Genomic DNA, 12880 nt, shown 5'->3' with positions numbered 1-12880 from the left:
TCACGGCTGAGCCGTTGTTGCTCCTAGATGTGAAACATCACAATAACAGCACAGTTGTCTGGGGCAGCTCTAGCAGGACAGAAATTTGACAAACTGACTTGTTGGAAAAGTGCCATCCTGTGATGGTGCCACATTGAATGTCAATGGAGATTGCATGACTGTGCTCAATGTAAAATAGTAAGTATCAAAAGTAAGATTATAAATCATTTCAAATTCCTTACATTATTAAATAAAGGTAAAATAAAATAAATAAATAAATATATTTTTTAAATGAATTTCCATCAACTTCCAAGTGTTTCCTTTCAAATGGAATTAAGATTATGCATATCCTTGATTTAAATTGTACTGCCTTTTAACTTGCAGGGATGGGCTCTCTAATGTTTTAATTATAGGCTACTCCAACTGTCTGTTTCCTATTTTATCATGTTAAATATTAGTCACTATCAGTATCGACCGCCAGTAGGCCTAATAACCACACATATTCTACTGCCAATTTACTGTCATTTCCCTTCAGTTGATGGAGCCTACATTATCATTCCATTTAACTACATTGTTTCGTTTACCTTCATTTGGTCCCTCTGTAAACACTGTCACGGCCGTGTTGTTGTTGATGAGGATCATTAGTAAGTTAACAGTTGATAATATTAAAAAACAAAAACATGTAGCCTAAATAAATCATTATGGTGCTGAGCGCAGACTAAAGTCTTAACAGTTTTAACCCAACACATGGCTCAATATTTGGACCTTGTCATCGCAGTTGCATAATTAGTGCAGGCAATAGACGAGGGTATAGCCTACTATTGTACACTATTCTCCCTATTATAATTCTATGTACACTAAGAACTGAATGTGGACATTTTCAGAATGAATCAAACCAGTGTTTTGATGAATCAATATTTGTGTGTAAAGACTCCAAATGTTTTTGTATTTTTTAATGATTCATACTTTCCAAATCATAAAATGGGCCTAAATCCACAAGAATCTACCAGTTGGTGCCGAAACAGACGAATATGCATATATTTAGATGGCTTTCTTGCATTGATCCCCATCTTCAGAACCTGTTCTCTCGATATATTCTCTGTCAACAAAATTCTAATCAAAAAAGGTGCACCATAGGGCCTCCCGGGTGGCGCAGTGCCGCGACCTTCCGGATTAGGAAGGGGTTGGCCAGTAGGGATATCCTTGTAGCGATGAGACAAGATTGTAGCTACTAAAACAATTGGATACCAAGAAATTGGGGAGAAAAAAGGGGTAAAAAATTAAACAAATAAAAAGTGCACTGTATTTAAAGGAATGTCTTAAGATAAATGTACTGAATACCCTATTGAATGAAAACACAAGAAAATTTGTTGGCCAGCAAGTGGGAGGGTTTTCAGCAGTTGAAATAAATTTATTCAACACACGCAAGAGAACCATGCCTGCAAAGCGCTTAACACACCATCATAAGGTAAGTCTGAATACCAACAACTGAGAAGTCCGTAAGAAAGACATAAGTCGGAATTGGGCCCCAAGAGCTTGGACAACACTTGCCCATTATTCTTTTCAAAATTCTTCAAGCTTTGTCAAGTCGGTTGTTGATCATTGTTAAACAGCCATTTTCAAGTCTTGCCATAGATTTTCAAGCTGATTTTAGTCAAAACTAACTAGGCCATAATGTCGTCTTGGTAAGCAGCTCCAGTGTATATTTGGCCTTGTGTTTCAGGTTATTGTCCTGCTGAAAGGTCAATTTGTCTCCCAGTGTCTGTTGGAAGGCAGACAAATCAGGTTTTCCTCTAGGTTTGTGCCTGTGGTTAACTCAATACTGTAAAAAAAATACATTTGTTTTTTAAAATCACTAGTCCTTGCCGATGAAAAGCATAACCATAACCTGATGCAGGCCACCACCATGCTTGAACACATGAAGTGGTACTTGGTGATGTGTTGTAATTGCCCAGGACATAAACACCTGTATTCAGGACACAGTTCATTTCTTTGCCACATTATTTGCAGGTTGACTTTAGTGTCTTACTCCAAACAGGATGCATGTTTCAGAATAGTTGTATTTTGTACAGACTTCCTTTTCACTGTCATTTAGGTTAGTATTGTGGAGGAACTACAATGTTGTTGATCCATCCTCAGTAGTTCTCTATCACAGCCATTAAACTCTATTTTAAAGTCACAATTGGCCTCATGGTGAAAAGCCCTGAGAAGTTTCCTTCATTTCCTTTTATCTTTATAGTGGCTTGGTGTATTGATACACCATCCAAAAGTGTAATTAATAACTTTACCATCCTGAAAGGGATATTCAATATCTGCTTTTTGTTTTATTTCTACCCATCTACCAATAGGTGCCATTCTTTGTGAGGCATTGGAAAACATCCCTGGTCTTTGTGGTTGAATCTGTGTTTGAAATTCACTCCTTGACTGAGGAACCTTACATATAATTGTGTGTGTGGGGTACAGAGATGAGGTAGTCATTCAAAACAAACACTTATTGCACACAGAGTGAGTTCATACAACTTGTGACTTAAGCACATTTTTACTCCTGAACTTATTTAGGCCATAAAAGGATTGAATACTTATTGACTCAAGACATTTCAGCTTTTCATTTTTTAAAATTAATTTGTAAACATTTCTAAAAACAATTCCACTTCGACACAAAATCTCAATTTAATCAATTTTAAATTCAGGCATTAAGACAGCAAAGTTTGAAAAAAAGTCAAGGGGTGTGAATACTATTTGAAGGCACTATATATCATGACATGGCACAAGTGGGGACGTGGTTTGACGTCAGATACAAATCTGATGCCATCTGAACGGTCAAATCAGATTTATTTGCCCTGAAGTGGTTTTTAGCCTGTTTGGCATATCTTGCCGCTTGCTAGCTGCTCAGTTGACAGTTTGACAATAACATGTGGTAGCTAACGAGTTTGTTAATTGTTTACAAACAAATGAGTAAATGTGCTAGAAAGATAAACAGCAAACGTAAACTCACTCACTTTTGTACATCGCCTTGGTCCGTACAAGTGACCTTATTTTAGCGCCCCCAAAAACGTAATACTTCCAGAACAACTGTAATGTCAATACTATTGGTAAAGCACAATCTCCCCTTTCCAAACAAAATCCATGCCGAGACCTCCACGCTGCCCGTTTCTGCATGATTCAAGAAGGTAATGAGCTCCGTAGGGTATTGTATTAAATGGCGGGTGGGGAAGCGAAACTTCTGCGTGATAGTGAGATGGAGAGATGTGGAGAAACTGCTTTTTTCCACTCGATCTGTCCAACTTATCACCTTATCACCTCTAAAAAAATGAAACACTATAAAGAGTTCATATAATGTTTCATTGCAAACCTAATTGAAGGTCTGTGTCGAATTTGAATCAGGTTTTTAGGGGTTGCTAAAGTGATCTTCAGAAGTTAAACAGTGGCTTTTGAGAGTCATGATCGCTTGATCCCTTACCCCCGTCACCATTTCTTGTTTTTAAACGATGAGAAAAGTGCTACACCTGGTGGAGAGAGATTGTAAGACAGAACTAGTTGCTTTAAGTGTGCTGTACGTTACGGCATGACACATCCCGATGTAACGGAGGGTCCGTTTTATGAACTTTTCTCCAATACTATAGAGTCGTTACCATGTCGATCAACGCTTGAATAGAAACGTAGTTCACACCCCAGATTTTGAAGTCAACACAGTCGCTACAGTCCCATTAGTTCTTTGAATGTTGCGGTTGCGCACATTTGTACGGAATCGGGTGAGTTTACGCTAGCTAGCGGACTGCTGTGGCTAGCCAAAAATGACTCATTGAGGCTTTAAACATTTTTTTCTTACCCTATAATTTTGAACATTCAAAGCAACTGGGAAACGTCCATGACAACGTTGTTTTCACCTTAGGAAGCACAAGCACCACCAATCAGCCTACACCACTACACACAAACGTTGTCACTATGACAACTAGCATAGCCTTGTCAGCAAATGACTGCTGTCTGAAAACACATCTGATTTGGTCACTTGTAACTTGCTGTTTAGACAGTCAGTAGTTCAAAACGGATTTGTAAAAACAAAACAATTAACACAAAATGTGGATTAAGTCAAGGGGTATGAACACTTTCAGTAATATGGCCTAAATCACGCACCTATCAATATAACATTATCATCCCTACTGCCTCAGTGTTGGAGTGCCCGTCTATCCGTACATTTTTAAAACAAGAAAATTGGGCCATCTGGTTTGCTTAATATAGGAAATGTGATGCATAGTATGTACTCAATACTTTCACCAAAGTTGAATTTAGTACTTTCTCCCACCACTGCTCTTGACTAGAGCCCGGTTCCAAAGTAGTGCACTAAATAGGGAATAGGGTGATTTTTGGGAGGAAGTCCAGAAAGTCTTTCAGGGAGGAGACCAATTTAATGTAATGGGAGCCGCCGCTCTGTCTCGAACAGACAGGACAGATGATTGCTTCTCCATCCTTGGTTCAGATGCACATACTGTAATCAATACCGGGAACCGGTAGCTACCGGCAGCCGTTACAGGTTGGGCTGAGTGTGTGTGTGTGTGTGTGGGAGGCTAGAGAGAGGTAGTTTTACTGAGGTGTGAAGTGCACTGATGGGATGTGTCAGAGGGAGGCAGTTCTATTTGATGTTGAACAGAATAATGTATTGTGTAGTTGTTTATGATATATATATATATATATATATATATATACGTTACGAGTTTATGTAATTGTACAGAAGCATGTGCAAGAGGAAGTAGTCAATTATGTGGAGATATTAAACTCTTGATTAGGTGATGTTTCACTCCGTTTCAGGCGTGTGTGTTCAGGATGTGTGTGTTATATAGCAGAATGGCATGGTGCAGTAGATGAGAGGATGGTGTTACTATGCTCGACGCTACCTTCAGACACCTGGGAGTGTGTGTGTCTGCAGCAGAGGTCCATCACAGGAGCTGGTCTGAGTGCATTTGAGGACCTTTGCGAAGGCGGGGAGGACATGAGAGTGTACTCTGCTGTGTGTGCTGCAGACAGGCAGTGAGATGCACACAGTGTTCTTCTGCTTGCATAGCACACCTACAGTCGTGGCCAAAAGTTTTGAGAATGACAAATATTAATTTCCACAAAGTTTGCTGCTTCAGTGTCTTTAGATATATTTGTCAGATGTTACTATGGATACTGAAGTATAAATACAAGCATTTCATAAGTGTCAAAGGGCTTTAATTGACAATTACATTAAGTTGATGCAAAGAGTCAATATTTGCAGTGTTGACCCTTCTTTTTCAAGACCCCTGCAATCCGCTCTGGCATGCTGTCAATTAACTTCTGGGCCACATCCTGACTGATGGCAGCCCATTCTTGCATAATCAATGCTTGGAGTTTGTCAGAATGTGTGGGTTTTTGTTTGTCCACCTGCCTCTTGAGGATTGACCACAAGTTCTCAATGGGATTAAGGTCTGGGGAGTTTCTTGGCCATGGACCCAAAATATCGATGTGTTGTTCCCCAAGCCACTTAGTTATCAATTTTGCCTTATGGTAAGGTGCTCCATCATGCTGGAAAAGGCATTGTTCATCACCTATCTGTTCCTGGAAGGTTGGGAGAAGTTGCTCTCGGCGGATGTGTTGGTACCATTCTTAATTCATGGCTGTGTTCTTTGGCAAAATTGTGGTTGAGCCCACTCCCTTGGCTGAGAAGCAACCCCACACATGAATGGTATCAGGATGCTTTACTGTTGGCATGACACAGGACTGATGGTAGTGCTCACCTTCTCTTCTCCGGACAAGCTTTTTTCCCAGATGCCCCAAACAATCGGAAAGGGGATTCGGAGACAATGACTTTACCCCAGTCCTCAGCAGTCCAATCCCTGTACATTTTGCAGAATATCAGTCTGTCCCTGATGTTCTTCCTGGAGAGAAGTGGCTTCTTTGCTGCCCTTCTTGACACCAAGCCATCCTCCAAAATTCTTCACCTCACTGTGCGTGCAGATGCACTCACACCTGCCTGCTGCCATTCCTGAGCAAGCTCTGTACTGGTAGTGCCCCGATCCCACAGCTGAAATCAACTTTAGGAGACGGTCCTGGCGCTTGGTGGACTTTCTTGGGCGCCCTGAAGCCTTCTTCAAAACAATTGAACCGCTCTCATTGAAGTTCTTGATGATCCGATAAATGGTTGATTTAGGTGTAATCTTACTTGCAGCAATATCTTTGCCTGTAAAGCCCTTATTGTGCAAAGCAATAATGACTGCACGTGTTTCCTTGCAGGTAACCATGATTGATAGAGGAAGAACAATGATTCCAAGCACCACCCTCCTCTTGATGCTTCCAGTCTGTTATTCCAACTCAATCAGCATGACAGAGTGATCTCCAGCCTTGTCCTCGTCAACACTCACACCTGTGTTAACAAGAGAATCACTGACATGTCAGCTGGTCCTTTTGTGGCAGAGCTGAAATGCAGTGGAAATGTTTTTTGGGGATTCAGTTCATTTGCATGGCAAAGAGTGACTTTGCAATTCATCGGATCACTCATGATTCTGGAATATATGCAAATTGCCATCATACAATCTGAGGCAGCAGACTGAAAATTAATATTTGTGTCATTCTCAAAACTTTTGGCCACGACGGTAGTCGGTTTTAAAAAGGACCACTCTTGTCAAGCAATACAGCACAGGGTCTAGAACACTACACTTTGCTAACTGAAATCACCTCGAGCTCAACTTTTAAAAGGACTGGAAACTAACGGTACGTTTTGCGACTAAAGACACCATTTGTGTCCCACAAAATGCATTGTAAAATTTGACCCCGTGTCATTTAATATCAATTTTTTAACCTCAAATATAGATACCGGATTTCAGGCAACTAATTATTTTTTTAACCGGAAGGCTAGCCAACTATCCCGTAAACACTTTGGCTACAAGGTTGTCTTTTTTTAAACAAAATAGTTAGGTGGCCAATAACTGGGGACCATATGCCAATACAGGGACTTTTTTTGTTATTGGGTAAACAGAGTATCAAAAAGCTGAACGTATATTTGACATTTCAGTGAAAATGCTACTAATTGCTAACCCGTTAGCTAACATTTTTACGACACAATAATTACAAAACATTGATGGCTTGATCACAAGATAACACTGTTAAAGTAATATATTTCTTAACCGCTGTTGAATATGCCAATAATAAGGGGTGCTATGCTGAAGGGGTTGATCCATCAAAATAGTATAAAATCATAGACACAAGAATATAGGAGCACGACAAGTCCCATTTGAAAGGATTTTGAAAAAACCCTTCCACGGTATTTGCAATTTTGGTCGTATCCAAGACCTGCTGTTTTTATCATATTATTAAAGTCCACATACATGACAGAAAATGTTTACAGCTGACACAGAGCAGTCTTCGATCAGCGCAGAGAAAAGTATTTTAATAGAAAGCCATCTTATCAGAACTCCCTATAGGCCTGAATACCCACTGCTGTAATGGCAGATGAGAGTGAACTACCCCATCTCATCCCGACTCACATGGAAAACCAGGAAGGAAGGGAATACAAAGCAAGAGGAACAAACACATAGAATAGTTCCATACCAAAGAAAGCTCCCACTTCAGGGTCCAAACACACTGGTCGTGGCAGAAAAAAAACTATTGCAGCAAAGATGGAATTTAATTGGTTCGAGATGGCAGAATCATGGGACGTGTCTGAGTTAGGTTGCAATTCATTGGTGAATCGTGTTTTTGCCACGAGAAGTGTTTATGGACCCTTATAAGGAAAGGTACAACAACATAGAACAGACAAGAGGTAAATATCATCATAGTAAATTAAACATTTAATCTCAACCTATGTAGGTCATTCTGCCCTTGAACAAGGCAGTTAACCCACTGTTCCCCGGTAGGCTGTCATTGTAAATAAGAATGTTCTTAACCGACTTGCCTAGTTAAATAAAGGTTAAATAAAAATAAAGCGATAGAGAACTTGATTTAAAACAAAATAAACATAACTATGTATTCCACTTGATCTGAGATGAAAGGGGTTTTCATACTTTGCAAATGTAGTAATGTCACTGTGCTACTATAGCAGATGGGTTACTGTTACTACGAAGAGTCTCAGTGGGTGGTAGCTGTTATTTCTTGTTTTAGTCAAACTTTCCCTTCATCTTGATCTGTTTCTTCTTAATAATGCGTTTCCCATAGAAAGAGTTATCCCAACCTTTCTACAGATATGCATCACATATCAAAGACTAAAGATCCAAGCCTACATAAACTTACAGGATCTTTCTGCTGTAGGCGCAGGGGCCAGTTTCCCGGACAAGTCCTAGACTAAAAAGCATGTTCAACGCAGATACTGTGTCTAGGAATTCTGCCCTTAATAAGGAATTTAAAAGCTACCAAAAAAAACATAGCCACGCAAACATGTACTATCCCATAGGAACCTCTAGTCAAGAAAGACATTGTTGTGACCTATACTGTACTAGAGTCCACGGACCGTATCCAAAATGCGTCCCAGAGTAGGAGTGCTGATCCAGGATCAGCAGTTGTGTCAGATAGTTGTGTCTGTATAGAATAAGATATGGACAGATCCTAGATCGGCACTTCTACTCAGACAATGTCAAACTGAACAGGAGACAGAAAGGACCTGTGGACATTTACTTTATGTCCTGATTAAGACCAACAGACAGGCCAATCAAATCAGAGGAGCAAAAAATATTCCTGTCAAGGATTGTCTAAGTAAAACCAATATACTTTATAGAGACCTTAAAGACATGCCCGGGTACTTTGGCGACTGGTAAGTATTTTTTAAATCTCCCGCTTTGGGCTGGATGTGTCAATGTGTTGCTCATACATGCATAATCTATGAGCAGAATTACAGTCTTACCTCAATTAGCCACGAAACCCAGAGTTTGAAAGTGACAGTTTTCTGGAAGCTGTGCAGTGCCATTTTCCCTACATTTACCTGCACGTGGGCCAGCCCCCTATTAATTATTTGAGTTTCAACCAATGAGCTTCAATCCCTCAACATTTGACTGACAACTAGCAAGAAGCAAACCCAGCAGAGCAAGAGAAATGACGTGGTCAGCAATTTTCGGGACCATTTTTGGCTAGTGGGCGCTACTTAACTACTGGTTAAAAAGTACGGGAGAATATCTTTAAGGGAGAGTGTGCATTTGAGTGCAATCGTTTTGACAATCACTCTCACCATACTTGACATTGAAACACAGAGGGCTGTGGGAAAGAGTCATGGAAGCTCCAACAGACTGTGTGTGCGTTCAACATGCCTTTCAACAACAAAAGCAAATACAAGAAAGACGACATTCAAAATAGGCATATCCAAGAAGAAAACACAATGAAAAAACAGATTTCAACATTCCACCTTGTTAGTGGTAGTACAGATATTATTTTCTCTTTTTTATTTTTTTTTACAATAAAAATATTTGGCCATATCTCAAATCTTTTCTTCTTCTCAGGATCGGAAATGTCACCAAGAAAAGATAAGAGAAGGACAAAGCAACATGACGCCACACTGCACCAGACCATGCAAACAACTTTCTGAACCCTTCCCTGGAATATACGCACTGCAAGTCATGCAATGGAGAGTGAGACATTCGGCCTGGAAAAAACATTAGCATTGACTACATTACCCAGAATTCCTAGTTCCAGTATAGTCTCAAAAACGAGAGGCATTTTTGGCTAAATGTTTTTTCTTTCTTTTAATGTTCATTCAAAATGTAGGAAAATGATCGTGATGGACTGTGATCTCGTTTTGTGCCATTGTCCCTTCCAGCTTTCAATGGTAAAACAGCAAAAACACACAAATCGATTTGGCAAGCTGATCAATTGGAGAGAGAACGACACACCAAACAGACAGACATGCAGAGAGTTTAGCGACAGCCAATCACAGCGATGCTGAGGGGAGATGCAGAGCCAATCAAAACGACAGCAGAACAAAAAACACAACAGAAACATCCTCAATGATCATCAACGTCCTCCGTGGTAGCAGGTTGTCTCAAACTCACGCACACACAACTTTAATCCAAAATATACTGCTAACAAATTTGTCAAAACCTGCCCCTACCCCACTGCCCCCTTATCCCCAACCATGTCTTGTTGCTAGTCCAGGTTGATTGTCATGAAGTGACCATGCCCAGAAGCCCATCCAGAGGAAAGATTAACTACTGATATCACTGTCAGGGGACTACAGCAGAGTAGTGATATCACTGTCAGGGGACTACAGCAGAGTAGTGATATCACTGTCAGGGGACTACAGCAGAGTAGTGATATCACTGTCAGGGGACTACAGCAGAGTAGTGATATCACTGTCAGGGGACTACAGCAGAGTAGTGATATCACTGTCAGGGGACTACAGCAGAGTAGTGATATCACTGTCAGGGGACTACAGCAGAGTAGTGATATCACTGTCAGGGGACTACAGCAGAGTAGTGATATCACTGTCAGGGGACTACAGCAGAGTAGTGATATCACTGTCAGGGGACTACAGCAGAGTAGTGAAATCACTGGCAGGGGACTACAGCAGAGTAGTGAAATCACTGGCAGGGGACTACAGCAGAGTAGCGATATCACTGGCAGGGGACTACAGCAGAGTAGCGATATCACTGGCAGGGGACTACAGCAGAGTAGCGATATCACTGGCAGGGGACTACAGCAGAGTAGCGATATCGTTGGCAGGGGACTACAGCAGAGTAGCGATATCGTTGGCAGGGGACTACAGCAGAGTAGCGATATCGTTGGCAGGGGACTACAGCAGAGTAGTGATATCACTGTCAGGGGACTACAGCAGAGTAGTGATATCGTTGGCAGGGGACTACAGCAGAGTAGTTATATCACTGTCAGGGGACTACAGCAGAGTAGTGATATCACTGTCAGGGGACTACAGCAGAGTAGTGATATCACTGTCAGGGGACTACAGCAGAGTAGTGATATCACTGGCAGGGGACTACAGCAGAGTAGCGATATCGTTGGCAGGGGACTACAGCAGAGTAGCGATATCGTTGGCAGGGCAGGGGACTACAGCAGAGTAGCGATATCGTTGGCAGGGCAGGGGACTACAGCAGAGTAGCGATATCGTTGGCAGGGCAGGGGACTACAGCAGAGTAGCCATATCGTTGGCAGGGGACTACAGCAGAGTAGCGATATCGTTGGCAGGGGACTACAGCAGAGTAGTGATATCGTTGGCAGGGGACTACAGCAGAGTAGTGATATCGTTGGCAGGGGACTACAGCAGAGTAGTGATATCGTTGGCAGGGGACTACAGCAGAGTAGTGATATCGTTGGCAGGGGACTACAGCAGAGTAGTGATAATCTTGGCAGGGCAGGGGACTACAGCAGAGTAGCGATAATCTTGGCAGGGCAGGGGACTACAGCAGAGTAGCGATAATCTTGGCAGGGCAGGGGACTACAGCAGAGTAGCCATATCGTTGGCAGGGGACTACAGCAGAGTAGCGATATCGTTGGCAGGGGACTACAGCAGAGTAGCGATATCGTTGGCAGGGGACTACAGCAGAGTAGCGATATCGTTGGCAGGGGACTACAGCAGAGTAGTGATATCACTGGCAGGGGACTACAGCAGAGTAGTGATATCACTGGCAGGGGACTACAGCAGAGTAGTGATATCACTGGCAGGGGACTACAGCAGAGTAGTGATATCACTGGCAGGGGACTACAGCAGAGTAGTGGTATCACTGGCAGGGGACTACAGCAGAGTAGTGATATCACTGGCAGGGGACTACAGCAGAGTAGCGATAATCTTGGCAGGGCAGGGGACTACACCAGAGTAGCGATAATCTTGGCAGGGCAGGGGACTACAGCAGAGTAGCCATATCGTTGGCAGGGGACTACAGCAGAGTAGCGATATATCACTGGCAGGGGACTACAGCAGAGTAGCGATATATCACTGGCAGGGGACTACAGCAGAGTAGTGATATCATTGGCAGGGGACTACAGCAGAGTAGTGATATCGTTGGTAGGGGAGGAGACTACAGCAGAGTAGTGATATAGTTGGCAGGGTAGGAGACTGCAGCAGAGTATTGATATAGTTGGCAGGGTAGGAGACTACAGCAGAGTAGTGATATAGTTGGCAGGGGAGGAGACTGCAGCAGAGAAGCAATATCATTGGCAGGGGAAGGGACTACAGCAGAGTAGTTATATCGTTGGCAGGGTAGGAGACTGCAGCAGAGTATTGATATCACTGCCAGGGAAGGAGACAGCAGTAGAGTAGTCAGTGGTCCTTGTCTGGTTAGATAGAGGGGATGTACCGGTCTCTTCAGTCCCGTGACTTGTTCCTGTACTGGCTGATGTTCTAGCTAGAGTCTGAGGGTGTTCATGGTCTCTCTCTGGTGGATCTACAGAGAGGTGGAGGGGAGCTTCTTGACACGTCGCTGGGCCAGGAAGGATGACTCAATGGGCTTGAGCTCCGGAGTGGGCTGGGAGCTCTTCAAGGCAGAGTAGGTGGCAGCCATCGCCCCCTGTGGGAAGAGAAGAGGTAGTGCAATGTTAAGACAACAGTTGAGGACAAATATTGTTGCAGCTATTAAAAAGTTAGTGCTATTGGCAGAACAATTAACAATGCGTGTGCAACAAGGCGCTCTAATGCCAACTTTTCAGACCTGTAATGAAATTGTCAGCTGAGTCCAGCAGAAATACACTACATGGCTAACAGTACGTTGACATGTGCTCATCGAACATCTCATTACAAAATCATGGGTATTAATATGGAGTTGGTCCCTCCTTTGCTGCTATAACAGTCTCCTCTCTTCTGGGAGAGATGTTGGAACATTGCTGCAGGTACTTCCTTCCATCCAGCAACATGAGCATTAGTGAGGTCAGGAGCCGATGTTGGGAGATTAGGCCTGGCTCACAGTCGGATTTCAAATTCAAATTCGATTGGGTTGAGATCAGGGCTCTGTGCAGGCCA

General features: G+C 42.5%; 1 protein-coding gene across 4 annotated transcripts in view; it reads right to left on the bottom strand.

The window, feature by feature from the left end:
* Positions 1 to 7360: 7360 nt before the first annotated feature.
* The window catches only part of LOC124001147 (ribosomal protein S6 kinase 2 alpha-like), an 86764-nt gene continuing 81244 nt past the window's right edge, over positions 7361 to 12880 (bottom strand). For all 4 annotated transcript variants that reach the window (XM_046307741.1, XM_046307743.1, XM_046307744.1 and 1 more), the window contains one exon: positions 7361 to 12431. In XM_046307741.1, the coding sequence (XP_046163697.1) occupies positions 12309 to 12431 (123 nt within the window). In that variant the 3' untranslated portion in view covers positions 7361 to 12308. The remainder of the gene's footprint in view (positions 12432 to 12880) is intronic.

The sequence above is a fragment of the Oncorhynchus gorbuscha genome, linkage group LG17 (genome assembly GCF_021184085.1).
Source record: "Oncorhynchus gorbuscha isolate QuinsamMale2020 ecotype Even-year linkage group LG17, OgorEven_v1.0, whole genome shotgun sequence".
NCBI classification, from domain to species: Eukaryota; Metazoa; Chordata; class Actinopteri; order Salmoniformes; family Salmonidae; genus Oncorhynchus; species Oncorhynchus gorbuscha.
Note: the sequence above shows the minus strand (reverse complement) of the source record. Positions and strands in the feature narration are given on the sequence as shown.